This window comes from Anopheles aquasalis, chromosome 3 (assembly GCF_943734665.1).
Source record: "Anopheles aquasalis chromosome 3, idAnoAquaMG_Q_19, whole genome shotgun sequence".
Lineage (NCBI taxonomy): Eukaryota > Metazoa > Arthropoda > Insecta > Diptera > Culicidae > Anopheles > Anopheles aquasalis.
In genome coordinates this window covers 2,597,501-2,625,108 of record NC_064878.1, presented here as the reverse complement: position 1 = coordinate 2,625,108, position 27,608 = coordinate 2,597,501, and the positions used below count along the sequence as shown (strand labels likewise).

The 27,608-nt window shown below is 47.0% G+C and overlaps 11 protein-coding genes across 20 annotated transcripts in view; 6 read left to right on the top strand and 5 right to left on the bottom strand.

Annotated features, from left to right (window-relative positions):
• Positions 1-327: 327 nt before the first annotated feature.
• On the top strand, positions 328-1,203 carry LOC126579268 (DNA-directed RNA polymerase III subunit RPC7). Its single transcript, XM_050242704.1, has 3 exons — positions 328-547; positions 614-742; positions 807-1,203. The coding sequence occupies exons 1-3, from the start codon at positions 395-397 to the stop codon at positions 1,179-1,181; spliced, it is 657 nt and encodes a 218-aa protein (XP_050098661.1). The 5' UTR covers positions 328-394; the 3' UTR covers positions 1,182-1,203.
• LOC126579253 (exocyst complex component 1) lies at positions 1,118-4,107 on the bottom strand. The gene is made up of 3 exons (XM_050242675.1): positions 2,216-4,107; positions 1,634-2,144; positions 1,118-1,568 (listed from the first exon to the last, which is right to left on the bottom strand). The coding sequence occupies exons 1-3, from the start codon at positions 4,042-4,044 to the stop codon at positions 1,221-1,223; spliced, it is 2,688 nt and encodes an 895-aa protein (XP_050098632.1). The 5' UTR covers positions 4,045-4,107; the 3' UTR covers positions 1,118-1,220.
• A 125-nt stretch (positions 4,108-4,232) lies between these two features.
• LOC126579271 (uncharacterized) lies at positions 4,233-4,892 on the bottom strand. Its single transcript, XM_050242707.1, has 3 exons — positions 4,725-4,892; positions 4,422-4,591; positions 4,233-4,353 (listed from the first exon to the last, which is right to left on the bottom strand). The coding sequence occupies exons 1-3, from the start codon at positions 4,765-4,767 to the stop codon at positions 4,297-4,299; spliced, it is 270 nt and encodes an 89-aa protein (XP_050098664.1). The 5' UTR covers positions 4,768-4,892; the 3' UTR covers positions 4,233-4,296.
• A 448-nt stretch (positions 4,893-5,340) lies between these two features.
• Positions 5,341-6,859, top strand: LOC126579262 (uroporphyrinogen decarboxylase). Of its 2 annotated transcripts, none has more exons than XM_050242696.1 (2): positions 5,341-5,624; positions 5,681-6,859. In XM_050242696.1, the coding sequence occupies exons 1-2, from the start codon at positions 5,517-5,519 to the stop codon at positions 6,734-6,736; spliced, it is 1,164 nt and encodes a 387-aa protein (XP_050098653.1). In that variant the 5' UTR covers positions 5,341-5,516; the 3' UTR covers positions 6,737-6,859. The 2 variants fall into 2 exon arrangements, with proteins under 2 accessions (XP_050098653.1, XP_050098654.1); XM_050242697.1 differs by having other exon boundaries at positions 5,343-5,525.
• A 109-nt stretch (positions 6,860-6,968) lies between these two features.
• LOC126579270 (60S ribosomal protein L31) lies at positions 6,969-7,980 on the bottom strand. The gene is made up of 3 exons (XM_050242706.1): positions 7,864-7,980; positions 7,344-7,591; positions 6,969-7,259 (listed from the first exon to the last, which is right to left on the bottom strand). The coding sequence occupies exons 2-3, from the start codon at positions 7,565-7,567 to the stop codon at positions 7,109-7,111; spliced, it is 375 nt and encodes a 124-aa protein (XP_050098663.1). The 5' UTR covers positions 7,568-7,591; positions 7,864-7,980; the 3' UTR covers positions 6,969-7,108.
• Positions 7,981-8,077: 97 nt separating this feature from the next.
• Positions 8,078-15,752, top strand: LOC126579266 (RWD domain-containing protein 2A). Of its 2 annotated transcripts, XM_050242700.1 has the most exons (3): positions 8,139-8,151; positions 8,217-8,329; positions 14,701-15,752. In XM_050242700.1, exon 3 carries the CDS (start codon positions 14,718-14,720, stop codon positions 15,663-15,665), a length of 948 nt encoding a protein of 315 aa, XP_050098657.1. In that variant the 5' UTR covers positions 8,139-8,151; positions 8,217-8,329; positions 14,701-14,717; the 3' UTR covers positions 15,666-15,752. The 2 variants fall into 2 exon arrangements, with proteins under 2 accessions (XP_050098659.1, XP_050098657.1); XM_050242702.1 differs by lacking the exon at positions 8,217-8,329 and having other exon boundaries at positions 8,078-8,151.
• Positions 8,162-16,145, bottom strand: LOC126579251 (uncharacterized). Its single transcript, XM_050242673.1, has 8 exons — positions 15,788-16,145; positions 14,477-14,646; positions 13,679-14,410; positions 10,947-13,605; positions 10,446-10,870; positions 10,208-10,377; positions 10,041-10,144; positions 8,162-9,978 (listed from the first exon to the last, which is right to left on the bottom strand). Exons 1-8 carry the CDS (start codon positions 16,110-16,112, stop codon positions 8,234-8,236), a joined length of 6,330 nt encoding a protein of 2,109 aa, XP_050098630.1. The 5' UTR covers positions 16,113-16,145; the 3' UTR covers positions 8,162-8,233.
• A 347-nt stretch (positions 16,146-16,492) lies between these two features.
• LOC126579255 (Bardet-Biedl syndrome 7 protein-like) lies at positions 16,493-18,855 on the top strand. The gene is made up of 2 exons (XM_050242682.1): positions 16,493-18,390; positions 18,464-18,855. The coding sequence occupies exons 1-2, from the start codon at positions 16,509-16,511 to the stop codon at positions 18,853-18,855; spliced, it is 2,274 nt and encodes a 757-aa protein (XP_050098639.1). The 5' UTR covers positions 16,493-16,508.
• On the bottom strand, positions 18,611-20,939 carry LOC126579257 (alkylated DNA repair protein alkB homolog 8). Of its 2 annotated transcripts, XM_050242688.1 has the most exons (4): positions 20,824-20,939; positions 19,603-20,760; positions 18,905-19,523; positions 18,611-18,708 (listed from the first exon to the last, which is right to left on the bottom strand). In XM_050242688.1, exons 1-3 carry the CDS (start codon positions 20,932-20,934, stop codon positions 18,912-18,914), a joined length of 1,881 nt encoding a protein of 626 aa, XP_050098645.1. In that variant the 5' UTR covers positions 20,935-20,939; the 3' UTR covers positions 18,611-18,708; positions 18,905-18,911. The 2 variants fall into 2 exon arrangements, with proteins under 2 accessions (XP_050098645.1, XP_050098644.1); XM_050242687.1 differs by lacking the exon at positions 18,611-18,708 and having other exon boundaries at positions 18,890-19,523.
• Positions 20,940-21,444: 505 nt separating this feature from the next.
• LOC126579254 (putative helicase mov-10-B.1) lies at positions 21,445-25,287 on the top strand. Of its 5 annotated transcripts, none has more exons than XM_050242681.1 (5): positions 21,445-21,573; positions 22,409-22,856; positions 22,927-23,550; positions 23,618-24,662; positions 24,734-25,287. In XM_050242681.1, exons 1-5 carry the CDS (start codon positions 21,564-21,566, stop codon positions 25,073-25,075), a joined length of 2,469 nt encoding a protein of 822 aa, XP_050098638.1. In that variant the 5' UTR covers positions 21,445-21,563; the 3' UTR covers positions 25,076-25,287. The 5 variants fall into 5 exon arrangements, with proteins under 5 accessions (XP_050098638.1, XP_050098636.1, XP_050098634.1 ...); XM_050242679.1 differs by having other exon boundaries at positions 21,453-21,576; XM_050242677.1 differs by lacking the exon at positions 21,445-21,573 and adding an exon at positions 21,601-21,640.
• Positions 25,288-25,409: 122 nt separating this feature from the next.
• Positions 25,410-27,608, top strand: part of LOC126579261 (E3 ubiquitin-protein ligase RMND5A) — a 2,573-nt gene continuing 374 nt past the window's right edge. Inside the window, exons 1-4 of one of the 3 annotated variants that reach the window (XM_050242695.1) lie at positions 25,411-25,875; positions 25,936-26,759; positions 26,837-26,991; positions 27,271-27,608. The exon at positions 27,271-27,608 is cut by the window's right edge and continues 374 nt beyond it. In XM_050242695.1, coding sequence (XP_050098652.1) covers positions 25,740-25,875; positions 25,936-26,759; positions 26,837-26,991; positions 27,271-27,334 — 1,179 coding nt within the window. In that variant the 5' untranslated portion in view covers positions 25,411-25,739 and the 3' untranslated portion in view covers positions 27,335-27,608. Of the gene's footprint in view, positions 26,760-26,836; positions 26,992-27,252 lie in introns of all 3 variants that reach the window. The other 2 variants (XM_050242694.1, XM_050242693.1) reach the window with 2 other exon arrangements.

The following is a 27,608-nucleotide window of genomic DNA, read 5'->3' as shown; positions in this document are numbered from 1 at the left end:
CAACGACGATTCTTGCAAACTCGTTCATGGTTCTTATCACGTGTGGCTTTACGTTGAGATACGCACGGTTCCATCCCATCAAATCCAAATCGTATCTTCGTTGGCTTGGCACCTTAGCTTCTGAAAAACCAGATCTCTATTATCTTTTTCAGTACTCATACAGTGTATCTTTGATAAAACAGAAACAATTCAGAGACAGAATAAAAGAATTTTTAACGGCAACGTTGAATCTGTATATAACAGGGTGACAAAGGGTCGGTTTATTAAAACGCGATTTCGTGTAGCCGTCGCTTAAACGGAAAAAATTGTAAACAAACAAACGGAATATCCGCGTGGAAAATGATGAACGGTGATCCAACAGAAAAGTGATAAGAACAAATTCAAGTTGGTTGCAATGGGTGGAAGAGGACGAGGAAAGGCCAGTGGAACGCTCACACAAGAACAGTTACAATCTTTGGGGGTGACCAGCAAGGAAATCCAGGCCGTAACTTCGGCAGCTCCGCCGCCCGTTTTTCCGGCGCTGCTCTCGAAACCGGTGGCCCTGGAGGTAAGGTGGGGTTTCGTTTTGATGAACCCGATTTAATGTGCTGATTGCACTCGATGCCTTTTCCAGTCTAGTGTCGACAGAAACTACAAAATCCTCTGGAAGGAAGATTTCATTTCCTATTTGCGCGAATCCGCCTATTTCACCACTAAAAAATGCTCGAAGCTGTCCGTTCAGCGCTACTCGGACAAAGTTATCGTAAGATTCGTTAAATAGATTCGGTCGTAAGGCAGTATACTGCAAATAGGCATTTCCCTTCCAGAACGTAATAGAGAATGATCCCAAAGCGAAGCGTGACGGGGATTTCCTCTGGAGTTGCATGCCCGCGGAGCTGATGCCCAATTTCAAGCGAGCAAAGCAGATTAATAGCGCGGCATCGAAACCGAAGCGACCACGCACGGCGGAAGATATTGACGCTAAATTACAGGCTCTCGAGCAGAAAGAGAGTACTGCCGCGAAGGCAGATGGCGTCAAGAAGGAGAAAAGTGAAACAGATGACGAGAATGAGGATGACTTGGAAGAGGAAATGGCTGACGAGGAGATGGACGATGATAATGATTACGGAAACAACTATTTCGATAATGGTGAAGCCTACAACGAAGAGGATGATAATCTCGACGATGGGCCGGTTTATTGAATATATTTGATAACGAGAGTAAGGCCAGGGTTAACAAACTCAATGCGACTGTGCAATTTCCGAAAAGAAGTCCAATATATCGTTAATCGTAAACTCGAGGGTAATCATTGATCCGGCATAGCATCGCTGAATCCACTGTTCCAATGAGTTATACTGGGTTATGAATTCTTGCTGCATTGCGCGCCACACCACTTGCAGTAGATTTTCTTCTTCGCAAAGGTGTTTTTCCACCTTTCGGTATAATTGCTCTAGCCCTTTTTTAACTTCTCGCGCCGGATACAAGCTAATTACTTTGCGTAGTTCTTGTTTGGAGTACGCCATTTGGTAGCTTATTTCGGTATCCTTTACGCCTTGTTGAACACGCACTTGAACTCCTTCGAAGAATTGCTAAAAAAACAGGATATTAGATCAAGCAGGACAGGACAAAAAGGACAGCATTCAAAGATACTTACGTTCAATTTCTCTAAAGGACGCCCAAAATATTTCGTAACATACGCCTTTTGTGCATCGTTGTAACGCGTTTTGGCTTCCTTGCGTAGCCCTTCTAATACTTGAACCTTCAATTGTGATAGTGTCGAGTGCATGCGATGATAATTTTCCATTTTAATCACTTGATGCGGTGTTTTGGGATGCTCCACTGCGTGGGCAGGTATGCGCTCAAAGATAGCTTCAACCAGTTTAATGTACCACTTATCAAGATCGTTTCGACGCTCAGTTTTCTTAAATATGCTTTCTGCGGTCACTGCAAACTCTTCAAAGTTTTCTACGTATGGTAGTAGGCCACATTTCGAACGCTTTGGAACTTTGGCCTCGTCCACAGATTGCAACTGCACCTGCATGAATTTGTCGAAGCTACGCTTCACATGCACTAGTGCTGATGCGAAGGTCATGCTCAAAAAGGACTGTGCATCCTGTGCAGACATGACGTGTTGCGTAAGGCGTACCAGGACATAGAGAGAGTAGCTGGAATGGATGGAAGAGAAAACCAATTAGTGTAGGAGTAGTCGATGGACCCACGAATGTGCATGACTTACTAGCTATCCAGTTTTTCGAAACTCAAAATGAAGCTGTTCAGCTCTGATTCGAGGTTGTTGAACAGTTCGCCCATCATTTTCCGAACTTCTTCGTTAATCTGCCGATCTAGTCGTCGCTGGGGAATTTGGCCCGGCATTTCTCGGTCGTCCTTTGGCGGCACAGCTGCAGAAATTTCCGTAAAAGTACCTGCTTCCAAAGTGGTTTGCGTATTTTTCCCAGTGGGACTGATGACATCCAGCTGAAAGAAGGCGATGCAAAAATGCTGCTCGCTCAAGGCGACTGGTTCCAGCTCGGCCAGCACTTTTTCCAGGATCGAGTCGAACCGCTGTCTCTCGGACGGGTCAGCCCCCGGTGCCCACAGCTCCTTTGTGACTCCCAAAATTCCATAAGGCTGGGCCGCCTGCTTGCTAGCCTGAGGACCCAACTTCAGCTTATTGCTCATGAGGCTGCTATTGACGTCCTCCCGTGAATTGAAACGTTTCGCAGCCAGTGCCTGCTTGGCGTTCTCAAAAAATGTGCGGATCTCACGATCGTATACTTTGTTCAGCGACGAAGTGGTGTATAATTTGATCAGTGCGTCGTACGCTTTGCGATCCATCGCCTTCATCCAGTGCATCAGTTCCATCAAGGCGGACAGTTCTTTGTGGACGTGATGGTGCTTGGGAAGGACGATTTCGCTGGAGCTCGAATCCTGCGAATCACCCAGATTCCCTAGGTGAATGAACAGATTGTTGAGGTGGCGACTGATGGTTTGGGAGAACTTTGCTTTCCATTTTTCAAACCGCTTCCTTTGATCCTGTACGGCCGTTAGCCGTAAGAGTGCCGGATCTATGTCACTGTTCATGGCCATTTGCAGGGCTTTCCCTGCGGCAATGGCTGCGGGAAGACCTTTCGGTGTTAAATCCGTGTCAGTAAGGGCGAGCTGGTGGGCATGGGGAAGGTCGAGTTGGGACACCACTTTTTCCAGCTCCTGCAGCAGCCGTACATTGTTTCCATTCGCTATTTCGATCATCTGGTTCTTTTCTCCCATCTTTTCCATCGTGTCCCGTACGTGACAAAGAATTTCATCGTAGCTATCCAAACGTTGCTCCACTTTTTCGGCCTCATTGATCGCCTCTTCAATTCTTTCCATCAAAAGTTGCACCTGCTTTTCCGAAGCCAGAACACTCTGAATGTTCGCTCCATCCAGCTCCAGCAGGTTGTGACTCAAGTCTTCCATGAACAGTTCGGCGTTGCTGATAGCGTAGTCGCATCCGGAAATGAGTTTATTCAAATTGAGCTCCTCCTTTTCGGTGAGCGCGTGAAAGTCCTCATTTTCCAGGCCATCCAGATCGTCGTCGTTGATGCTTTCATTTCCGTCGCGATGAGCGTACTTCCCGCTTGCGGCTTGTTTCTCCGGCGATTTCTCCGAGAGCCAGGCCTTGGGTACATTCCTGAATTCTGCCCGTTGGCCTGCGGGGCAGTGTTTGTGGATCTGCTTCCACAGTACGGAGATAAAGTTCTGGCGTTCGTGCAGATTGGTGGCAAACCAGCGGTACGGTTTGTCCAGAACGATATCGAACTCGTGCGTGTCCGGAGCATCGTTCCGCCCATCCACGCACTTTACCTCTTCCAACGACCAGCTTCGTTTTTTCTTGTAAACGCCCTTATCGTGCTGCTTAATCTGGCAAACGCTGACGACGATGCTGGGTTTGGAAGTCTGGACGATGCACAGATAGGATGTCTTTTTCTTCTTCAACAGCTTGCTCACGTTGCACACCGATATGATGCGCTCATCGAGCGCATCGAAAATGTCCTTCTGGAATATGTATTTTATCCCTGCAGCCATCTCTACTTCACAAAAATCACGAAAATCGCTCCGCCACTCTTCGTTTGTTGTTCTGTTGTGGCGTTCTGGTCGTGACGTCATGAGCTGTCATCACACGGGCAGGTTCGAAAGTGAAAAAAAAGTGGAAATTCATGAAAAGCGACCGAGCCAATTTTGCGACGGAGGATGGAAACCCAAACGATTGCTAATACTGTCTAAATCGTGTCTCTTTATTTCTCCATTTCCCTAAGGATACATTCGCCGGCAACCGATTTAATCGAGGCTCTTCGGCGGGTTGTAGTTGAAGAAGATGAGTCCACTTTCCTTGGCCTGGAAAGATCAAACCGATGTCGATTAGCCGCTGGTTGCTTAGACTCTCAATCGGGGTTGCATCTTACCACGGTGAACGTAATTCCGAAGATCACGATTCCGGCCGCGAGCACGGTGTTGTACACCCGGTTTTTGCGGCGGTGTTCCTCGAAGAAATCGCCCTCCGGGACGGGCATGTCGTTCATGGTGTAAACTCGGAAGTTGCTCGGTCCATGATAAGCGCGAGAGAGGGCACCCGCTATTTGCATCGAGGCAAAAGATGCAGTTTTCCATCGCCGGAGGTTATATAACGAAAGTCGGTAAGAAAAAGCAAGTTGAACGGTCATTCTGCGGTGATGGCTGAGGTGTGGATTTCGGCTGGAATACGTTACCGTTGCGGGCGACCAAGTTGGACAGGGGGCGAGCAGCCTGCATCTTGTTTTTCACCAAAAACACTCGGAAAATTCGGATTTTCGTGGAGTGCGGGTTTTCCGAAAAAATATTTTTATCTGACAGGTACCTGACAGCTCCTGCGATGCCTCAACACGAGTAAAGTATAAAAACTGGACACAAGGTCGGTTAAAAGTGGGAAAGTGTTTATAAGATTGAAATACGTCTGAAAACTAGCGGCGCTTTTGGAAACTGAAACATTCAATCTGATCGTTAGTGATTACCGCTGCTTTCCCGGACTTTAGTTTGATAAAATAGCACATTAGTAGGAGAAACAGCAGTTTGCTAATCGTACGCGAACCTTATGAAGTTAGTCACATCGCAGTGCATCTGATGGAGATGATTTATCAACTTACAAACTCAACAGATTATGCGTAATTTCTTGGAAATCTTCTTATACCGCACACGCTTGAAGACGAACGTGCACTCCGCTGTTTTCCTCGACTCAGTGGCAACAGTTCATAGCAATGCGCCACTTTGGTACCACCTTGTACCAGTTGGTCGCCAACGTTGACGTAAACACTTCTTCTTGATTCTTGAGATTTTTTGTTCTTCTTGATCTGTTTTGGTTGTATTTTGTGCCGGGTGTCGCAACACACCGCCCGAATTTACGTGTTTTTCACCTTTGGTTGCCCTTTTGCGAACTTGATAACCTCTCGCACGCAATTCACAGTCTCCGCGGGGCCATTTCATCATTCACTGACCAGCTCTATTAGTCTACCGATAGGACAAACATGGAAAAGGTGCGAATACATTTTTGTTGGTCAAAGAGGCTGCTGCTGGGCTGTTTTTTGATCTGCCTGCTTTGCTTTGTGAGCTTGCGGGCATCCTCTAACATGCAGGCAAGGAGCACTCTGATCGTTGCCATCGAATTCTAATGATTCGAGTTTTCTTCCAGGACTTTCCGCCACTCAAGAACGACAATCTGCTCCGAGCAGCCCGAGGAGAACCCGTAGACCGGGTTCCGGTTTGGGTAATGCGACAAGCCGGACGCTACCTACCAGAATTCCAGGAGGTACGGGCGAAGCACGACTTCTTCACTGTCTGCCGTACGCCCGAGTTGGCCTGTGAGGTCACGATGCAGCCACTGCGACGGTTCGATCTCGATGCTTCGATCATCTTCTCCGACATCCTGGTCATACCGCAAGCGCTCGGTATCGTGGTTGAAATGAAGCCCGGTGTTGGGCCGGTGCTGCCGGAGCCTCTCGTGGGACCTGCTGATCTCGATCGTCTAAACCAAACCGGATTGATCGAGCGGCTAAAGTACGTTGGCGAAGCAATTACGATGATGCGGCGAATGCTCGACGGAAAGGTACCCCTCTTCGGCTTCACCGGAGCTCCATGGACACTGATGGGATACATGATCGAGGGTGGCGGAAGTAAGACCATGTCCAAGGCAAAAGCCTGGCTCACGGATCATCCTGAAGCGAGCCAGAAACTGCTGGACATTCTTACCGATCAGGTGGTGGACTACCTGGCGATGCAGGTGAAAGCCGGCGCACAGATGCTGCAGGTCTTCGAGTCGAGTGCGGACCACCTGTCCAAGGAACAGTTCCTATCCGTTTCGTTGCCATGTCTGCAGCGCATCCGGACGGATTTATTGCGCAAACTGGCCGATGAGAATGTACCGGCAGTGCCCATGGTTCTCTTCGCAAAAGGTGGCATGCACTCGCTGACAGAGCAAGCGCAGACCGGATACGAAGTACTTGGTGTGGACTACAGCATCGACCCCGAGGAGGCACGGAAACGCGCCGGTCCGAATGTGACTCTGCAGGGCAATCTGGACCCTCAGGATATGTACAAATCGCCTGAGGAGCTTCGCGAGCTCGTGTTGACCATGGTGCGAAAGTTCGGGAAACATCGCTACATTGCCAACCTTGGCCATGGTATCACACCGCAAACACCGATCGAAAGCATGAACGTGCTAGTGCAAGCCGTTCACGATGCGCTGTAACTACATTCCCCATCACCCCAGGACGTTGCGATGAATCTGCATGGCAATCGAGGACCTTTCGTGGCGTCTATTCCGCATTCGCGAGTCATCAATTGTTGAACTAAAAGTTTCTTAACAAAATCACGATCGCTTTTTCTTTGCAAACAAATATCCGAAACCATGACCACCACCAACAACGCACTATCCACTGCACATCAGTCCCAGCAACAAACAAAACGGAACACAGCAGGCGTCGATTCAAGAGAGCTCCTGTGATTTTATGGGGCACTCTCCTCACTCTTTATTCTCTCCCACGAACGGTCCAAAATACCGGCACCAAGAGCTTTACGAAGCTTCACAATATCTACAAAGCCCCGAAACGGCCTTGGCAGCTTAATCTTCCGTCGATTCAACGTTCTCGGTTTGCAGCTCCTTGAACGTGGACACCGGAACGTACGTGACCAACGTGTACAGCTTGTTGGGAGAATCCTCATCGTCGTTGCGGCGGCGAGAAAGGCGCACGCGTATGCGGAATGGTGGGTTTCTAAACGGGATCAAAAAACGATTCATGATCTACCTCTCGTTTGGTGTGTCCTGCGGCGGTGCATAGGCCGGCGATCGTACTTACCGGATTCCACGGTGCCAGATGGCCTTGTTCAGGCGAGTGTCGATGCGCACGTCTGTGGTGCCCATCTCCTTCTCGGCGAATTTGCGCACAATCTTGATGGCTCGCGGCGAGCGCTTTTTGTAGCCCACCTTGTGCAACCGGCGGTTCAAGTTGATGGTGCACTCCCGTGTCACCACCTCGTTAATAGCCGACTTTGGCTTCTTCTCACGCTTGGCCTTGACCATTCTGAAGCTGGTTGTTTAATTAAACTGTAAAACAGATCAAAGGTGTGGAAAGGTTACTAAGGAATCTTCTCTTTTTGGGGGGTTCGAGAAAGCAAGCTAGTCCTGGAGCGCCACCCGGATTGACAGATCGTCGGAACCAACAGCGGCGGCTTTCTCACAACATCGACTTTGGAAGCGAGTTTTGCCGCATTTTAAGCCGTCGCTTGTTGGAACTTTGATTGCCATCGGTCGGTCCCTCACTGGCACGCATGAATCTCGCAGTTGCAAACACTTTTTCGTAGAAAAACAAAACTTACAGAGATTTTCTTTTAATCAACAGCAAATGTGTTTTCTAGCACTCGAGGATGCCGGAAACGAAAGAACGCGACGTGGATGTTTGACAACCGAACTGTCACACTCCTCTCGAAACGCACACTTCCTTTTTGACACCGGCAAAACGCATAGTTCGGAACGCAAAGACTGCGCCTCGCTCCGTTGTTTTGGTCGCCGGTTTGCGGTTAAAAACTCGGTGCGGAAATAGAAAGAATATGGAATGAATTGAAGATTTCTCTTCCGCTTGCTCCCGTTTTCGATCCAACTGAAAGGTAACTCGGCTTTGCTCTTAACGTTGGTTAACATTTATTCACGTTTCAATTTCATTGACAAACAGTACTACCGACAACAAACTTAAACGAAAACAACCTCTACGAGATCGGTAGATTGTGGGCCGAGGATGGCCACAAATTCTTTTTGCGCCAGCCGCAACTTCAACACCGCCAACCGGTGAGCTTTCTGCTGTATCGTATTGCTGCTCAGTAACTCCCGGAAGCCAGTGACTCCTTCGTAACGGTACACGACCAACGGGTGTAGCCAGTTCTCGGTCAGAGTGTACAGCATCAGTTCTTTCGATGGGAGTACAGAAAACTGCAGCTGTTTCGGCACTTTGGTCCAGATGAGCTGATGCTGAGTAAACGTTCCATTCGGTCGGAGCGTTTTTTGCCAAATCTCTATCGATCCGTAATGGGCGCTGTTGGGGGTGTGCTCCGAGCTAATGGCAAGCATTAGCTGATTTTCGTACCTTGCCACGCTCACATAAGACGGATGGGAAACGGTAAGCGTTTGATGATGCTTCAGATAAAACTTGGCCGTGCTCCGCCACACTTGCACCTGATCACTACTGTCCAGGATAATGAGATGATTTTCCAGCGCGATGATCTGTATCGGAACGACAGTTTCCTCTACTTGTCGCACATCAAGAATGTGCATGAGATTTTCCTCTCTCAAGCAGCGCACTTCGAAGCCAGCTTGCCCTTTCGTATACATCACTATACAATCCAAGGTGACCAGCTTCATCCATATTGCGTCCCTGGAACTGTTGCTCTTCATTACGTAGAGTGGCACGAATTTGCTGATCGCTGCACCATCATGCTGAACATCCATAATTTGCTGCGTGAAGGTTTTGTGATCCTGCTCGAAAAACTCCACAAACAGATGTTGCTTTGGTCCTAGGCGAACGCGGCGAACTTTCACGATCTCTCTATCTCGGGTAACAATTCTCTGATAGCGTTTGGAAAGCACGAACTTTTCTTCGCTTACTAGCCAGCGATAAAATTCGATAGCGGAAGGCTTGCCTGGTTCGTTGCTATGCACTACCAGCAACTCTTGCGGTAGCGAATCACGATACACGGTAAGCAATAGCAGGCGTGCCACTTTCACCAACAATGGTTTTTTCTTATCAAAGTGACTGAATATCGGACCATCTTCGAAGACATTTTCCAAGATTTTTTCATTGACGCTGTTCAACGAACGAACCTTCGATGTGAGTTCACCAACACTTTCCTTAAACGAGGTATCCCTTATCAACTGGGTAGTATTGACACCGAACAGCATGTCGCTTTCCAACAGTGTTTCTTCTGCTTCGATTGGCTGTGCCAGCGTTATTGGAGTATTGATGATCAACGGGTTTTGATCTGTTCTCGCTGCATACATAAGGAACTTTGTAAAATTCCTCCCATTGATCATATCGGTATGCAGGGATTCGAATATTAGTGGGTAAATCTTATTTTCGCTGGGGAACTTTGTTATCAGATGCAGCGTACCCGGTACCTTTTGCGGGATGGATTTCAACATCAGATGCTTAGCATCAAACCGCACACCATTTACCGTACCAAGCACATCGATGTTGCCTGTAATGACCGGATTGTCGATGTGCAGCGTCCCTTCGATGGTTTGATTTCCTTCCAGCCGCAACGCATTCGCAAACCACTCCTTCATATCAACGCCTTGAATAATGCACTCCCCGGGACAGATTATGCTGTCCACGTGCAGCTCACGGAAATGCTTCGCTGCCGTAACATTGTTTACGGCTACATCTGAACGCAGCAGTTCCGTTTCAATGTTGAAACCGTTGAGCACTTTCACATCAAATGTTCCTAATAACGGACAACAGCAATCATTATTTTGCTCATACTACTAACACCCCTCGAATACTTACCATGTACCGCGACATTATGCAACAACCAGTTCCCGGTTATATCCTGATCTTCGCCGTACCGAAAAACGTAATTGTCGTATTCCTTGATATCGATTCCATGGGACCTGAAGAAAATACGTGGGAAATGGCTATAGATATTCATTGATTAGATCAAACAAGTAACTTACTTGTTGATGCTTTTCAGCAATCCCTTGAGATCCACCGCCCTAAAAGAACCACCTGCGTTGAACAGCACTTCCTGCTCAAACACTAGTGGCGCGGTAATGTTTTGTGGCCTCCGTCCGCTCAAACAACGTGCCTCCGTTTCGGCCAGGTCAAGGTAGTTGATCGGATGATTCTGAAAATAATGGCAATAATGGAGTATTTCTGCGATGAAAGTTGAGATGCAACAAGTAGCTCGCTCACGTTGGAGTACGTTAAATCCAGAAATTCGACGCTCTCAAAATGGCATCGACCCGTTAGCACTGTCGGTCGCTGGGGCAACCAAACTTCACCGTAAACTTTCTGGACGTTGTAACCGTTCAAATTGATCACAGTCGGCGTCTGCTCAAAGTACACGTTTCCGTGCACCTCGATGTTCATCGGGGCTGCATCACTGGCACCGTCATGTGCTGCTTTGGTTCCAAAAAATTCCATCATTTTCGGAAAATGAATTCCATTCAATGTTTGCAGGATATGCAGCTGCCCTTTTGCGTTCAGCGTTCCTGCAACGTGTACGTTGCCAAGCGCTTGAATTTCAGCACTTTGTTTTAGCAACACATCGCTGGAGATGTTAATTCCCGCTACTAGACCACCAACCGTGACCGGTTCGTAAGAAACAACACCATCATCTGTGAAGGAACAAGGGACAACATTAATCGATGAAATTGAATTAATGAAAAATTCCCGAAGTCTCGATAAACTTACGGAATACTGCCTGATGAATATATTCTTCTACATCCGCTCGATATGCGTTCTTCAGTAAGTGGTTCACGTCAATGCCATTGAGATTTCCCGATAACTGTACGTGCCCAATATCTAGCTTCTGGATTGTTTGGCCAGCAGTGAACGTTTGATTACCGGTATGCATGAGCCATGCACGACAGAAAGCTGCTTTGGGAATGCCGTTAATCATACCTTCGAACAAAAGATGATCAACCTTGAGTTCGTGATTTGTTCTGAAGCTGTAAGGACCATTTTTAATAATCGTTCGATTATCCCCGGCTGCCAAAATGTGCCGTAAATTCTGCAGCGGTATCCCATTGAACGTGGACTCTTCCGCTAAAAACAATCGCCCGATGGTGATGTTTCGGAAAATCTTTTTCCCCGTAATAATCGGTGGTGCAGGTATGTCGCTATCGGCGTACAACGTATCTTGCAGCAGAAATCCCAACTCTTGTCCATATACCGTTGATGAATTATCTACAACCAGATGCTGAGTAGCGAGGCTATTGCCTACTATCACTGTACAATTTACAAATCGTACCGGTTTGGTTAGGTTCTGGGGTCGATCTAAGCGTAGGAAATGATCAATAGGTTTTCCCGCGAAACTGACAGACTTTGCATAAACGGTGGCCGTACCGACGCCAGCGAATCGTATGTCTCCCTCAATCGTTTGCTCACCCGCATCACGGCGGAAGATCGTACGGTTTAGCTGATTCAGGTCTACCTTATTGATTTCATTCGAATCGGCTATACCTTCGACCAATAAATCACCGATAAATGTTTTGCGACCGGTCAGGTACTGTATCTCGTCGGAATTCTGGCGCACAAGATCGTCCATTGCCAGTTCGTTGATGCGGTGCACGTAGAGATTCTCAACAAATACCGGTTGTAGGAACTTGACCATTTGCTCTGGTGTTGGCGACTCGTTTAAACGAATGCCATGCTTAGCCAGTCGCTGAAGATTGTAATGGCCTCCTTTGCCAAATATATTGTCCGCCACAACAGCCCCATTGAACGAAACGTTACCATCGATGGCGTAATCTCCATTCAGCACTAGTTCCTGCTCGATCGTGACGATCGGATTCATCTTGCTCAGCCCTTCTCCGTCTATTTTGCCCTGCAGATCGATCGGATTCAGTACCGTAACGCAATCGAATGTCTTGGTTCCCGTAATCGTTTGTGTTTCGTTCGAGCGGAGCAGCAGCACCTGTAGCTTACCATCCATTACTGGAATGTGGTTTAAACGATCGTGCACCTGTAGACTGTCCACCGTGATCGGTTGTACAAACTGTAGATCCTGCAGAATACGTTGATTGCCCGTAGTCCGCGCCACATGTTCCCACATGATGCTGGACAATTTTGCATCGGCCAGTGCAATGTTGTCCGCCATTAGCTCTTCGATTATCAATTTACCATTCATCTGTTGCTGCTCGGCATCCACCAGCAGTACATTGTCCAGTAGATACTGTGGATTGACATTGTTTAGCAATCCATTGGCCATCAGCTCCTCCACTTCAACCGTATCAAAATCGTTCCGGTAGGAATGCGGAAGTGCACCACGCGATTTGGCCAACAACGTTCTCGATTTATCCATCATCCGTTGCACGGATACGGACTCGGTAGAGTTGAGCTTCTTGCTTTTCAATCTATTTACGTTTAGCTCTGTTACCCTCACATGGCGAGCGTTGATCACTTGATTCACGCCCGGTAGCAGCACATTGGAGGGATGAAAGAAGATACCATCGATCAGCTTGTTCACGTATACATCTTGTTCCACGATCACCTTGTTGGCCGATACCGTGAGATCTTTCCATTTTGCAGGATCGTCATCGGTCAAAAGTAAGGAATCCGCCGCATGTCCATTCCAGAATCCCACTCGAACGACGCGATCGATGATCAAACGATCTACTTCTATCGTATCGTCGGTTGGTTTGCCATTTACTGAACTGTCTTCATCCGCACTACGCGTTCTGTATGCGGCATTGTTTAACACCTTTACGTCGAGCTGTTTCATCTGGCCGGACGATGCGATAAGCTCACCTACAGCAAGATCTCCATTCCAGCGAACGGTCTCATTCCGCATGATGCTGGTATTGATCGTTTGTTCAACCCGTTCCATCTTATCCATTACCTGTTTCACGTACTCATTCACTTCGATCGCATACGAAAGCAATGGCTCATCGATGAGCAAATGTGGCGTTTGAATGACTGCCGTTGTTACTAGATCTGCGGAAGAATCTTGTAGCTCAATATTTTTGCTAATCAAACGCACACCGTCAGGTACTTCAGCCGGTAGAGCGACTAGCTTGTTGTACAGCTCCTCCAGATCGACGTTGGCCATCTGCTGCTGCATTTGGTCGCACCATTCGATAAAGTGAGCATAAACCTGCCGCAAGTCATTCTCCACACCGTACTGCGGAGTGAACAGATTAACGGACATGCCGAACAAATTGCTATTGGCTATAGCGATAACACTTGCGTTCACAATGTGCCGATATACCCGCATATGCGATACACCGGCGGCAAACGCTTCTCCGGTGTAATCAATACGCGATGGCACCAGCTTCCATCCATCGTACTCGAAAATTTGCAGCGGCTGCCCACTGCACAGTACCAGCAGAAGGAAAGCTCCATTTTCGTGCTTTTTTTTTAAAAAAAAGGAAATCAAATCAATCGAAATATCTCAAGAATTATCTTCCATCACGTTTACTTACCACAACGGGAAGAAACATGTCTACTCCAGTGAGTTCTAGATTTTGAAACGGCACAAAGTAACCATCGACTAGCTTGTACACGATCGAGTTGAGTTGCGTGTGTTCGAGCGAGCTGTGTCGCTCGTTTTCATCACCATCGCCTACATTAACCGAGTTGCCGGTGATAAGGAAATGTTCCCGGCGATCACGAAGCTCCAGAAAGTAGTACGCAATGTGCGATACGGAGTAACTGTAAATCTGCTGATGCTGGTTCAGTTTGAGTGTTTCTGGGTTCAGTAGGTAAATCACAGAGAAGGTATCCTTTTTATCAGCCGACATCTGATTGGCCACCGCCACGTACATTTGTTGATCAATCGAGAACGCTTCTATGTGTACTGCGTTTTGACATGGTATGTGATCGATCACGTCGAAGTAGTATCCGGTCCACCGGTATATTGGGCACGCCGTGTTTAAGCTTTCATCCAGATTGAGGTACGTGTGCGTTAGATAGATATGTTTTCCGTGAACCCACAGATGTACCGTGTTCTGTTTCGGTTGACCAAATGTTTGAACAATTTCCGTTCGACCATCCTCATGGATTTGAAATACGGGCGACCCATCCTTAAATACATCCAGCTCGTGATCGTGATAGTTGACTACGGCTACAAACCCAAGGTGGGCGATAGAAATACAATCGAAGTATCGAGCCGTAACCGTTTGATGCTCAAGATATTTTTCAAACTTTCCCCCAGTCTGAGAAAGAGAGTGTAATTTTACCAGTTACTTTTTGGTTACCTGTCGGAAAGTTGCCGGACTTACCCTTCGATAGAACGAAACCGCTGTAGCATTTTGGGTCCGATTGCTAGATTCGCTTTGATGTAAAGCCGCTGCGAAGATTGATTTACCCACGCGAAGCAAACAAATATCGACGGGAAAATTAACCGGAACGTAGCCCCGCTCACGGAATCCTTTCAGATAGAGATGACGTGCTGCAAACGCGAAACGCAATTATTAATTATTCCACATTATCTGCTATTCCACAGCTTATCCTGCGCAGGCCATGATGGAAGAAGAGGCGCTTCAGCTGGAATTTCTGAAACAAAATCTACAGCTGCAACTGGACGAGTTTCAAATGCTTTCCGAAATATTCTGTAATGCAGGAGAGCTGCAGCTGGATGATTATGGGTGCATCGAAAACCTGACCAGCTTCATTGCTGATACAAAGGAACGCTTGAACCAAAAAATGGAGTATCACTTCATGTTACCGCTGTTGGAGAATGAAAAGGTTCAAATTCTTGTTGAACTACCCCATCACTATCCCGTTTTGGAAATGCCACGCATTGTGATAAGATCCGCCATAATCGCAAGGGACCAGGAACGTGAACTCCAGATGCGCATTCAGCAGTACATCGAAACGGAAATCATCGAACGACAGGATCCGTACGTTTATCAGATCATTTGTTGGATTCAAGACAATTTCTCCGATTTGCTGCAATCGTCCCGGGAGCGGAAAGCGGATTCTCCTTCATCACCGACAACGAACGCCGACAGCACTCCCAAATCGATCGTTTTCGAGCGACTGTGGATTTACTCACACCATCTTAAGAGCAAAGGCAAGCGGCAAACGATCATCAAAACGGCTCGCGAACTCGGACTTACGGGATTTTCACGACCTGGTAAACCAGCCATTATATGCATCGAAGGACCTCAGAGCGATACGCAAGACTTTTGGCGTATCATCAAAGCGCTACGCTGGCAAAAGATACAAATTAAACTGAACGAAACTGAAACGGTCTTCACGGACGGTTCGTTGGAACAAACGTTGGCAAAACTACGCCGCTTTGAGACCGGTTTCAGGGAGGAGTTATTCTGTGACATGGAGGAGGATTCAGATGCCGAAGATCTTCCAATGAGTATGAGTCTTTTTATGAAATTTTTAGATAAACACAACTGTAATTACATCAAAAAGACTCTATTCGGATTCCAAGGTTCATCAAACCTCAGTTAGCATTACGAGAGTTTCATTTCGCCGCCATTGGCGCGCTGGCCTTTGTTACGTTACCTACTATCAAGATTAAAAAATGTTACCACCGAACACCATCATGCCTTAATTTCATGTAATGTGATTACCTTCTGCAGTGTCGGCTTCAATATCCGAATGGCTAGTGTCACGCCTGGTTCGACCGTTCTGTACTTGATCCTGCTCACGATCTCTCAAGAAGCTACGGACACGTTGTTCAACGAAGCTATGCAGATCGCGATCAGTTTCCGCCTGGCCATTGTACAGCGAATCTTTGATTAAATTTTCCCGATAAATTTCTACCAACAGCTCAAGTTCGTGATCCTCAGTTTGTGAGTATTCGGAAGCAGGAACCTCCACACTGGCACTTATAACCTCCAAAAGCACGCACAAAAGTACGGTGAGCGATCGCAACCACCGGCTCCTTAAAAGCATGGTGGCAAATGTAGGCCGGGCCGAAAGGCCACTTCTGTTCCGTAATGGAATTCAACGGCAACTAACAGAATCCTGATCGATTACACATATGGCATGCTAGCTTTGTTCATCTGCTCTCCGTTAGATCATCCTATCGGAACAGTCTATTACCAATTCCCATACAGCCTTTCTTTATACTTGCATGTGTGCTAGTGAATGTTGTAGGATAGTTTTTTTTTGTGAATCGGGATTTATTGCAAAAAATGCACTCCACGATAGGCATAGGAAAATGAAATAGGCGCAGCCGCATACGATTGATATTGTAGTTGCCATGGTAACAAAGGGACCATTGCAGAACATTGTTATCCAGACAAACAGTTGGTAAAACTAAGCAAATTGAAGTGCAATCGTATTAAGATGGAACTGGAATTAACGCGTGTTGATTACATTAACGTTGGCCTAACGGGCCCAAACTGTCTCCAGCTACTGCCACCGATCGGTAGCACCGGAGGCACGAGCGGGTACAAGCAACAGCAAAAAGTCGCCATTGGTGACCAGGAGGGTGTGTTGCAGGTTTTTTCGATGAAAAAGGACGAACTACAAATGCATTTCAAGACATTACCAAGCGAACGCATCGCCTCGGTGAAGCTTGGTGGGCAGTCGGGCTCGGTAGCGGACAAAATCTTTACCGCCTCCGAAAACAAGGTACGAGGGTTCAACAAGAAGGGCAAACTGTTCCTCGCTTTCGAGACGAGCCTCACCGAAACCATTCGGTCGATGTGTGTGAGCGGCAGCGATCTGTTGGTGTGCGGTAACCACGTGTACAACCATTACCGAGATTGCAAGGAAATTGGATCGTACCTTTGCGGTGACGTGATTGTAGATGTAGCAGCACTCTGCCCGAATAATACCAGCCGGTTAATAACAGTGTTGGCTTGCTCAGGACGAGTTTTACGCATCCTCGAGCATTCCCGCGTACGCCAAACGCTCGAACTGGACAGCGTGCCAACGGTGCTGTACGTTCCCAAAGGCATTGGCAATCGTATGCTGTGCGGATTCAGCGATGGAAGTGTGGTTCTGTTTCATCTGAACCTTCAGGTTACAGAGGTCAAGCGCGAGGTGCTGGTTTCAGATCAACTGCTGAAAGAAGGGCAAGAGCGAGGCGAAGGAAGCTCTAGTGCTGTCACATGTTTGACCACATATGATCTGGCCGGCGATGGAAAGGAAGAACTGATTGTCGGTTACCGCGATGGTACGCTAAGGGTGTTCACGATGAATTCGGACGAATATCAGTTCGAGATGGAATGCACACAGATTTATAGCGAAAACTTTAACGAAAGCATCTCAAGCGTCCAAGGAGGCTGCGTTGGTGCCACAAACTATACCGAAATCGTAGTGTGCACATATTCGGGTCGAGTCTTTGGCTTAACAACCCAATGCATTAGCAAAGTTCTTAGCGACAGCGGACACTTTGCCGATCGTGCAACACCTATCGCCGTTAGTCAAGCCATTGATTCATCGGCAAAGCTGCAGCGTATCAGAGCGGAAATCTATGAGCTCGAGCAGACGATCGCCAAGGAACGCGAGCGGTACCAACTTTCGACACAAGCCTTGTCTACAGGACTCTCCGCAATTCCGATGCTACCGGTAAACGATGCCTTCGTGCTTTCAAAAAGTGATGCTACCTATGTGCTATCACTGGAAATACCCACACCTATTGAGCACGTGCTGTTACAATGTGACACACCCATCAGTTTGCTCGATGTCGAGAAAAACAGTGCTGTGGTCAGTTTTAGCGAGTGCGATAAGCTAAGCGGTAACAGTCTGTTGGCCAGCTATCGCTGCCAGCTAAACACGAACCGTATTGATTTGATGTTCCGCACGATTGAGGGTCAAAATGGAACGCTGCAGGTGTACATTACACCCAATCTTCAACCGAAATGTTGCCAATTGAAGCGTTATCACATTAAACCGCTCTCGCTGCATGCCATCATGCACAACGCCACGGATACGATGTTGGCTCGCCCGATGAATACGCTCACATTGAAGGGCCCTTTCAGTCAGGCGGAAGTGCACAACTGGATGATCAACAGTATCCCCGAGCTGCCGGAAAAGCTGCACGATAGTGGCAAGGTGCGGCATACGTTCCAACACGTCTTCATCGGCACACTGCTGGTGTGTGAGTATGGGAAAGGGGAAGCGACTTTCCGCAGTGACAACATTTCCACAATATCGATCCTGAAAGATTTCATTACCAAAGAAGCGACTAAAAAACGGATAAAATTAGAAATATCCACTTGTACGTATTTGAAATCGCCTTTACCGGGCCACGGATCCGTATCTAACAAAAAACCCATTTCCACTCGTTTCAGCTATTAATGAATCTACCATTCCATCGTTGATCAAATTAATTGAACCGAAAATTCTACACTATAATAAACTTACCAAAGATTGTCAGATGGCACAAGCCCTGCTTGATTTGGACATACGCGATGAGTCCGAATTTAACATGCTGTCGAAGGAGTACCAAGACTTGATTCGTAATCAGCAATCTATTGACGAGGAATTTCGGAAGCAACCAACAGTGCTGAATCGGATTTACGGTATCCTAACCGACCTATACATCGATAAGTTCAAATTCAAAGGAGTTAATGTTAAAGCAAAACTTCCACTGCTAATCGATTTGTTGGAAAATTATTGCTACGACGAATTGGTCCGTTTTTACACGGCCGAAAGGGCGGAAGAAGGTGTTAATAAAGACTAAAATGACTAAGGGATTACACAAGAAATAGGGTGTGGATTGGTTTACTTACATTGGCCCTACATTTTTTCCATTACAACACACCAATTACCCTGATCGTAGAAGCTTTCAACAATTTGTACATTGTTATCGCCGCTATCAAGGCACACTTGCTCCAATTCGTTCTTTTCAAACACGTGGTAGAAACGAAGAAACGTTTGTTTTTCGGCTTCTTCGTTGCTTTCTGTTCGCAGTTTCCATGGCACTAGCAGATCTTGATGCTGGAATGGAGTCCGATTCGTATGCACGGGTAGTGTACATTCCGGCATTCCTGCAACGCATTCCACCGCAGCAATCGATGAAGCCACCGTCTGCTGTTCGGGATTCTCTACCGGTTTTGGTTTGTTGTTTTGCTTATTTTGTCGTAGATAGCTTGACTTTTTGGCGTTTTCTTCCTGATTTTTGGCCCACACATAAATCAGTGCCCGTCCACCGGTGCGCAGTACGCGTATCATTTCCGAAATCGCCCTACGGCGTCGGGCTTTTGTGGCCAGGTGATGTAGCACGGCAATGCTGATGCAGGCATCCGCGGAACCATCCCGTACCGGTAAGGCAAGACAATCACACTGAAGCACGTTAAAACCTCGATCTGCGCACACCTGTAGCAGCCCATCACTACGATCACAGCCCAACTAGATCAAGAATGAAACAATAAATCACGTAAATCGATTATACTGAAACAAACCAATGCGCATAGCCCGCTATAGTTACCATGAAGGCCGATGAATTTGATCCTAAATATTTTCCATTTCCACATCCAACATCAAGTAGCACGTCACCGACGTTTAGTGTTTGCAGAAAGGCTTCAACTCTCGGCCATGGCGAGTGCCGTGTATCGCTAAAGTGTTTCGCTATTTGGTTGTACACCCGATGAACATTTTCTGCCTCAACCAGAGCGGCATGAGTCTCCAGTAAGTCTGCCTGATGTGCAAACGTAGTTCGCTTTTTTGAATCGCAGCAATCGGAAAAAGCGCAGTCACACCGCTCACTAAGACGGAGCTTGCGAAATGTTAACGAAATACGCCGTTGGCGCTTCCGTATAGTCAGCCCGCTTCCATCGGGAACCAAAATAGTGTCCAGCTTACGGGGTGTAATACCATGCGTCCAAATGTAGCGGCTCTCGCCAGACATGATCAGTAAGGAACGGGCGGGCAAATCCACGAACGCTTGGCGACCGGATGCGGCATGTTTGAACTCCATTACGATGTCGCTTCCGAGCGAGAGTGACAGTATCGGATCCTCAAAGGCACTGTGTGTATCAACATGTGCCGGAATGCCTTGTCCCGGCTCGTACTGATTAACCGTCATCTGATCCGGAACGTGCCAACAGAGGTTGGGGTGTGAGGCTCGTAGTTTTTCCCACAACCCATCGCAGGCACTCGGTATCTTGTGGTCAAGTAATGGTTTTGTCTTATCCACGTTATTCGTTCCATAAAGAAACTCGTAACCGTAATGCTTCACTTTACGGTTTTTTAAGGCATTTGTTACTTTTTGCTCGGAAATGTCTTCCAGAGTCACGCCAAAGTCTACCGCACTGAGTAGCTCCTGCTCCAGCTGTTTGTCGACGAAATCTCGCACCAAAATCAATCCCTCAGGCATCGGTGCATTCCAAGGATTGATCAAGCAGCAGGGAAAACCACAGCAAAATGCCAGCAGCAGGACCGCTCCATCTTGCCCTAGAGGGCAAATTCCATTCATGGCGTTATACACCGTTGCAGCGGCACCATTCGACGCCAAACGCAGATAGCAATAGGATTTCCCAGGAGGCATTAATATTGCCTGCACTTGACCAACGTGCAGAAGGACTTCCTTCAGCAACCTTTCCTGTTCCAGACCGGTCGAGAGTCCGGCGTTGCACACCACCAAGAACTGCGAATAGAGCAAAAAGCCGTGCGATTATTTTACCTTCCATGAATTATCCGGTTCGCGTACTTCGGTTGGCTCTTCCGTGAACTGAATTCCTGCATCTTTTGCAATCAGCAGTTGGCATCGCTTAACTTTCTTTCCAATCTTTTTCGCAGCACCCTTGGATAAGCCGAGCATCTTCACGTTTTTTTCTGAAAAAGGAAGGAACAGGATAATCAAAACAAACGGCGTGCGAGTTGATTACGATGCCGGGTCGGCTTCTACGGAAACCCGGCCATGGTGTCGCTTGGATCGCCAAAGAGCAGTTTTGGCCAGAAACATTCTTGATTTAATTTTTCAGGTAAAGGCTTAGTAAAGGCTTGAAGGTAGAGGATATCGGGTAGTGGACTACACAAAAACCTCTATTCTAAACCCAAAAACCATGGGTGAAAACCCTTAACCCAATTTACCTTGCGATTCCCTGAAAATTAGCCAGGCTGTTTAATTGAGCCCGCGAAACATTCCAAGTATCGACAAGACTGGCCAATGAGGGTAGTGGGGAGGGGCAAGGGGTTAACGAGTGTTTGAGTATCAACAACTCCGTAGGAGTAAAAGAAAGGGAGTTGTTGTGCCTTCCTCTTTCGACAACCTGCGTTATCATCTTAGCGATGGCGCGGGAGTATTGAAGGGGTTATTAGTAATTCGCGAGCCGCGCCGGCAAGTCGTGTTTTGTGTTGTGATTCGCAAGCTCCTCTCTTGATAGAGAGCGTTTTCGTTGATTTTTCGAAAAGAACAGAGCCCTCGCGAGGAGGGAGTGCGGCCTCAACATGACGCTTGGTAGTAAGTAATCTGATCAACCTTTCGGCGCCGACTGGCTTTATGCATACTCCTGTTATCTACGATCGTGGGTAGTGAAAGTGCAATGTGCAAAACGGAGTATTTGAGATCGAACTGTTCTAACTTACTAGCCCCGCTCTGATTCGCGAGTTACGTGAATTTCGCGAAATCCCTCGATGCGTCATCCGTGCCCGCGCCGTTGCAATCTCAAAAATGGAGCGTTGTAAAAAAAAGCTGTTGAAATGGACAGCGACGCGAATTTTGCTTCGTCACATCCCATTCTATGGGCGTCGTACATGAAATGCCAGCGATGCAAAAAGAACGCGAGAACGCGTCGTATGTTTGGTTTAAGATCACAATAACAAAAAGGAAACGACACTGCCTCAGTCGTCTGCCGCCCATCCATCCTCCGCCGCCATTCATCATCCCATCCTCGTATTGGTCAAGGCATCAGAGCATACTATGATTACTAATATCGCTGCACAATCATCACATACAAAGTTGTGCATCGCGATAACCAACAAACGGCCGTCGCACAATGGGTTTTGCTTTCTTTAATTATGGAATTATGAGTTTAACAAAAATACATTATTTTAAATTGGGCAAAGTGCGATAGACAGGATCGACAAATGAAGCGATGCCTATCGTTAAATTCCCGCATATCAACTGTAAATAATCCAATCTTTTCTAGCTGCAAGATAAGCTTGCCCTCGACACACTCAACACAGTCGATAGGGAAAATCGCTGAAACCGTTTGTAGAGTGCATTCGGTCAAAGTTCAATTCTACATCCTATTGCCACGCTGTATCAATAATGCAATTTCAAATTTCGACAGGATCGGCCAAGAAACCAGAAGTAGCAGTCGACAATAGCGAGCCAAAGGTTCCCATGACAATCACAACACGTTGCCTGCACAAATGGAATGGAACGACGGTTAAACTAACAAAGTCTGGGACGGAGATTAAAGTGAAGCAGCCCGTGTTCGCAATGCGTGCTGAGTACACGATCGGCGAATCGATCCTTGCGATGCGCGTCCAAAATTTATGTCAGCAAATCCTTCTACTCCGTACGATATTTCTGTACTATGATAACAATCGACGTGTGACGTTCTTTAACGGTATCGTCCGCATGGTTCCGGGCTACGAGTTTGCTCACGAGAAAAAAATTCTTTTCGACTCTGAGAAGGAATATAATATCGTACTGGTGGTAGATATTTTACCGAATAACGTGCGGTTGAGAGAAATATCGACAATTCACTTCCTGAAACCCCGCCAAGCACGTGGGTAAGTAGCCCATGAGTTTGTTTAATTTGCATCTTAACGTATCTTAACTAATAATAAAATTTTCTTCTAGACCGCCGTTGAAAATTAAAAAAACCCAACCCTTTCCAGTCCCAGAAGAAGTGAAAATGGTTTATAACAATGGCTTTCTCAGAAGCCTGCATTACCCTAGATTAGCTAGCCTCTGGCTGAATAGATTCTATGACTATCAAGCACTAGGACTAAATTCGTCAAATTACATTGATTTTCTACGTATGTTGAACCACATCGATGACTACGACACGCAGATAGCGATGGAAATGTACAATATACCAAACGTATCGCTAATTCCAACGGATTTCAATAACCGTTACATGCTTTCGATAATGCAGTTCCCGGTACCTCCGGTGCGATTGGATGTAGGAGATTTTGTGCAAGCTATAACACCCCACGTTAATCACCGTTGTGTCCCGACGCAAAATTTAGTAAGAGGATTTATTGCCGAACGAGACACTTGGATGACACTGCAATTTGAAAATCCCTTAAGAATTGGGAATAACATTACGCTGAAGTTTCCTGCGAATCGACTGCCGTTTCTATTGGAATATCGCGCATTGTTTCATTTAAGCCACATAGATATTTCCAGCACTTTATTTCCTCCGGAAACGAGCGGCCAACATAACTCTTTGCCATCGAAGAAGAAAGAAATGATTGAATCGTAAGTTTTGTAGACTCCTGAGAGCGCGCATGATGCATTATGCATAATTACATTGAATTAATTGCAGGTTTTCGTGGTTTAACACCTCTATAGCGACGAATGAACTACAAAAGACGGCCATAAAAAACATTGTCAACCGTACAGCATATCCAGCACCGTACATTTTGTTCGGCCCGCCCGGCACGGGCAAAACGAGCACAATCGTTGAAGCGGTAATGCAGATCTACAAAAATAAGCCCCACTCACGTGTGCTGGTAACGGCCACGTCGAATTTTGCGTGTAATGAGCTCGCAAAGAGATTGCTAGAATATGTGCCAGTCGATGATATCTACCGATACTTTCCATGTGTACAAGAGCGTAATATAGATTTGATAGATTCATCGATTTTAGAAATTTCGAATCTACACAGCGGCCGGTTTGAGTTTCCCTCTATGGAGGACTTTCTTAAGACGCGCATTCTGGTCTGCACCGTGATGACTAGCGGCCGGTTGTTTGCGCTTGGTGTAAAACTAGAGACCTACGATTACATTTTCATTGACGAATGTGGCAGCTCGAAGGAACTGTCCGCCCTGGTCCCGATCGGAATCGTCGGAGTAGATGCAGATTTAAAGAAAATGCACGCCAGCGTAGTGTTGGCCGGAGATCCAAAGCAACTCGGGCCGGTAACGTTTTGCAGTTTCCTTAAACAAACACCCCACGACGTTTCCCTGCTAGATCGTTTGATGAAAATGCCATTATACGCTCGCGATCCCAATAACAATAACGCGTACAACGATCGAATGGTGACAAAGTTGCTCGACAACTACCGATCGCACTACAAATTGATAGCATTTTCCAACCGAGAGTTCTACGATGGAGAATTACGGGCAAAAGCATCCCCCAAAACCAGTCACTGGGCAGTCGGGTGGGAGCGACTGAAAAATCCCGAATTTCCAATGATCTTCCATGCAGTCATCGGATTTATGCAGCAGGATCCCTTCTCGCTAAGCTACATGAATCTGGACGAGGCCTACTGTGTCTATGAGTACGTGCAATCCATAATGAAGGGAAGCATAAATGATCGAATAGTTAACCAGGAGGACATTGGCATCGTAACACCGTACTCCAGACAGGTGCGATAGGGAATATTATTTTAAAGTTACTATTGTGCTGGTGTTTTGACCATTTTTATTTTCTTCTTTAGGTTGCTTTCATTAAGAATGGTCTTTCGAATCTGGGATTGGACAACATTGAAGTCGGTTCGACTGAGCAGTTTCAGGGTAGAGAAAAATCGGTCATCATTATCTCGACCGTACGTTCGAATCGATCTACGGTCGGCTTTTTACAGGATGACCGACGCTTGAATGTTATGCTGACCCGGGCCAAAGCCCTGACAATCATTATCGGCAACCCGCAAAACCTGGCTACGGACCAAACGTGGGAACGGTTGTTGAAGTTCATTGAGCAGAATAACGGCTTTCTTGGTAAAAATATCAACCTGAAAAATTTTCATCATAAATCCAAAAGTAAGAAACAAAAGCGCTGACGACCTGAGAAGTATTTTTCAGTCTCTTGCTCTCAAGGAAAATACCATACTGATATCGTCGATATCCCTCATGGGTTTATTGCCCTGGGGATTAGACTTAAGAAGCAAAACAGTATAACATCGCATTAATATCCGGGATTGACATTAATTAAGAACTAGTTATAGGAACCAAGACAAACCAATAAACAACGTGATCATTCTAAACCATTTTACTTCAATGTAGAGTAGAAATCCGGGTATCAGCGGTAACTTTGAACGGACGGAAAATTTTGAAAATTGTGTTTTGAACCACGTTTGTCAAAATTCCAATATGGCGGCGAATAGGGTGCCAGTTTCTTTAATGCACTTTGGTCGATGGTCAGGCGGAGGAGGGTGTTATTTTTCTCGCCAAAGCAAAATATAACCAGAAAAGGAACCAGCAAGTGGGAAAAGAACCAATTCTTCGGAGTGCGAAAACTAGACGGTGCTGCAAATCTTTGCCACGGCTCGGCATCGTCGTCAGCTCGTCGCAGATTCTACGTTCCACGTAATCCGCGAATCGTTCGTTGACACTCGCGAGTCATCTTCCAAACCAGCGAAACTTGGCTGCTTTCTCTTTGTTGTCTCCGAATTTCAACTCTGATAGCAGAAGAACTATCAATCACGATCCTTTGAGGCCTGCACTATGGAATCGTGCGCTGCCGTTGAGAAGGAGGTGGAGAAAGTGATCAACAAATTTTCCGCCATCAACGATCACTCACAGCGAATCATTGGGGATGTGATTTCGTTCATTGAGAAATTACGTTCTTCGATTGCCGAAGGTAAATGGACCACTGGACCAACCGATCGTGACTTCTCACGGTTTTTCCCCTTACTTACAGGCACCCCGGACGATAAGTTGACCCCAGGACAGGTAGAGGTGCTGAATGATGCACTGTCGAAGGTGAAAGACAAGCTGCACCGTCTAACGACCGAACACCGTGATTTGCACGGTACTGTGAGCAAAGTAGGCAAAGCCATCGATCGGAACTTTGTGGCGGACTTTACGGCTACCTCGCGGACTGATGCGTTCCAATCGGAACGGAATGTGGTGCTGCTGAACAAAATCATGGCTCAGCACTTTTATCGCCAGGGGATGGACGATGTCGCGGACACATTGATCAAAGAATCGGGCCTTCCGGCCGAGGATATAGTGCCCGAGCCGTACGCAGAGCTGCATCGCATTTGGGAGGCAATTCATAACGGTGACCTAAGCCCTGCCCTTGAGTGGGCTACACGCTACTCCGAGGAACTGGACGCACGGAACAGTTCGCTCGAGTTCAAGCTGCACCGGCTCGCGTTCATGCAGATTCTGAACGGAGGTGTGCACGTGCAAACGGAAGCCATCACTTACGCTCGCACCCACTTTGCCAAGTTTGTGCGACGCTTCGAGAAGGACATCCAGATCCTGATGGGGACGCTCATCTACCTGCCAATCGGAATCCACAACTCACCGTACAAATACCTGACCGCACCGGAAATGTGGATCGAAACCGCCGACGTGTTCCTTAAAGATGCTTGCCAGCTACTAGGCATCAACAAAGACTCACCGCTCTCAGTGATAGTGAATGCGGGATGCACCGCACTGCCGGCATTGCTCAATTTGAAACAGGTGATGATGTCCCGTCAGGTAACAGGCATCTGGAATGGCCGTGACGAGTTGCCCGTAAGTATGAGATCTATTTATCCGCAGCAGATAACAAAAATCCTCGCGAATTACCAACTTCACTACCCATTTCATAGATTGAGATCGATCTCGAGCCGGAAAATCGATTCCACTCCATCTTCGCCTGTCCCATCCTTCGGCAGCAAAGTTCGGAAGATAATCCACCCATGAAGCTACTCTGCGGACACGTAATATCCCGCGACGCGCTCAACAAGCTCAGCAACGGGCCGATGTAAGTAAAAATCTGCTCCTCACGATGCCGACGACGCTCCGCTTTCCTCTGCTGCCCCCCGTGTCTAGACGCTATCTTTTTTTCGCAACTTTTTCTAATATTCTCTCATCCTTCTCTGCTCTTCCGCTCTTTCTCTTACATTCTCTTCTTTTCATTCATCTGCGATAATACGATGATGATGATGGGTGACGCCGGCGGAAACCAACCACCGATTATGTACTCCTCCTTCGTGCGCCATGATATCCTCATTCTAACAATTAGAATGAACAATACTTTCAGATTGAAATGTCCGTACTGCCCGATGGAACAATCGCCATCCGATGCCAAGCTGATATACTTCTGAATGGACCGGTGTCCCCGTTGCTCCCGTTCCCAACATTGTGTGTCCGCCGTTTTTGTTCACCTCGTATGACAATTCTGTGCTAATCTATATTATCACTCCCTGAATTTATCAAGCTGTTACTAGTGTATGGATCAGAAGAGTAGTGATCGCGTGTTTGCAAAAGTTGGGCTTCGTAGCCATTTGTTTCGTTCTCTACTCGGCTTCACCATCTATCCACCTCCCGTCAGGGAGCGGAAGAGCATTCTTATAGGGTGGGGAAGGTGACTCACACCCA

Excerpts from the sequence above, each read along its gene's own strand:
- LOC126579253 (XM_050242675.1), bottom strand. The coding sequence starts at position 4,044 with ATGGCTGCAGGGATAAAATACATATTCCAGAAGGACATTTTCGATGCG. Across the intron at positions 2,145-2,215 it reads TTCGAAAAACTGGATAGCTA|CTACTCTCTCTATGTCCTGG; the intron begins GTAAGTCATGCA and ends CATCCATTCCAG. Across the intron at positions 1,569-1,633 it reads GTCCTTTAGAGAAATTGAAC|CAATTCTTCGAAGGAGTTCA; the intron begins GTAAGTATCTTT and ends CTGTTTTTTTAG.
- LOC126579251 (XM_050242673.1), bottom strand. The coding sequence starts at position 16,112 with ATGCTTTTAAGGAGCCGGTGGTTGCGATCGCTCACCGTACTTTTGTGC. Across the intron at positions 10,145-10,207 it reads TTGCTGAAAAGCATCAACAA|GTCCCATGGAATCGATATCA; the intron begins GTAAGTTACTTG and ends TATTTTCTTCAG. Across the intron at positions 9,979-10,040 it reads GCATAATGTCGCGGTACATG|GAACATTTGATGTGAAAGTG; the intron begins GTAAGTATTCGA and ends GTCCGTTATTAG.
- LOC126579266 (XM_050242702.1), top strand. The coding sequence starts at position 14,718 with ATGATGGAAGAAGAGGCGCTTCAGCTGGAATTTCTGAAACAAAATCTA.
- LOC126579255 (XM_050242682.1), top strand. The coding sequence starts at position 16,509 with ATGGAACTGGAATTAACGCGTGTTGATTACATTAACGTTGGCCTAACG. Across the intron at positions 18,391-18,463 it reads AAAATTAGAAATATCCACTT|CTATTAATGAATCTACCATT; the intron begins GTACGTATTTGA and ends CACTCGTTTCAG.
- LOC126579270 (XM_050242706.1), bottom strand. The coding sequence starts at position 7,567 with ATGGTCAAGGCCAAGCGTGAGAAGAAGCCAAAGTCGGCTATTAACGAG. Across the intron at positions 7,260-7,343 it reads ATCTGGCACCGTGGAATCCG|AAACCCACCATTCCGCATAC; the intron begins GTAAGTACGATC and ends GATCCCGTTTAG.
- LOC126579268 (XM_050242704.1), top strand. The coding sequence starts at position 395 with ATGGGTGGAAGAGGACGAGGAAAGGCCAGTGGAACGCTCACACAAGAA. Across the intron at positions 548-613 it reads CGAAACCGGTGGCCCTGGAG|TCTAGTGTCGACAGAAACTA; the intron begins GTAAGGTGGGGT and ends TGCCTTTTCCAG. Across the intron at positions 743-806 it reads GCTACTCGGACAAAGTTATC|AACGTAATAGAGAATGATCC; the intron begins GTAAGATTCGTT and ends TTTCCCTTCCAG.
- LOC126579254 (XM_050242676.1), top strand. The coding sequence starts at position 21,816 with ATGGACAGCGACGCGAATTTTGCTTCGTCACATCCCATTCTATGGGCG. Across the intron at positions 22,857-22,926 it reads AAACCCCGCCAAGCACGTGG|ACCGCCGTTGAAAATTAAAA; the intron begins GTAAGTAGCCCA and ends ATTTTCTTCTAG. Across the intron at positions 23,551-23,617 it reads AAGAAAGAAATGATTGAATC|GTTTTCGTGGTTTAACACCT; the intron begins GTAAGTTTTGTA and ends AATTAATTGCAG.
- LOC126579271 (XM_050242707.1), bottom strand. The coding sequence starts at position 4,767 with ATGCAGGCTGCTCGCCCCCTGTCCAACTTGGTCGCCCGCAACG. Across the intron at positions 4,592-4,724 it reads CAACTTGGTCGCCCGCAACG|CGGGTGCCCTCTCTCGCGCT; the intron begins GTAACGTATTCC and ends CGATGCAAATAG. Across the intron at positions 4,354-4,421 it reads TCGGAATTACGTTCACCGTG|GCCAAGGAAAGTGGACTCAT; the intron begins GTAAGATGCAAC and ends TGATCTTTCCAG.
- LOC126579262 (XM_050242696.1), top strand. The coding sequence starts at position 5,517 with ATGGAAAAGGTGCGAATACATTTTTGTTGGTCAAAGAGGCTGCTGCTG. Across the intron at positions 5,625-5,680 it reads GGGCATCCTCTAACATGCAG|GACTTTCCGCCACTCAAGAA; the intron begins GCAAGGAGCACT and ends GTTTTCTTCCAG.
- LOC126579257 (XM_050242688.1), bottom strand. The coding sequence starts at position 20,934 with ATGCTCGGCTTATCCAAGGGTGCTGCGAAAAAGATTGGAAAGAAAGTT. Across the intron at positions 20,761-20,823 it reads TCACGGAAGAGCCAACCGAA|TTCTTGGTGGTGTGCAACGC; the intron begins GTACGCGAACCG and ends CTCTATTCGCAG. Across the intron at positions 19,524-19,602 it reads CAAATTCATCGGCCTTCATG|TTGGGCTGTGATCGTAGTGA; the intron begins GTAACTATAGCG and ends TTCTTGATCTAG.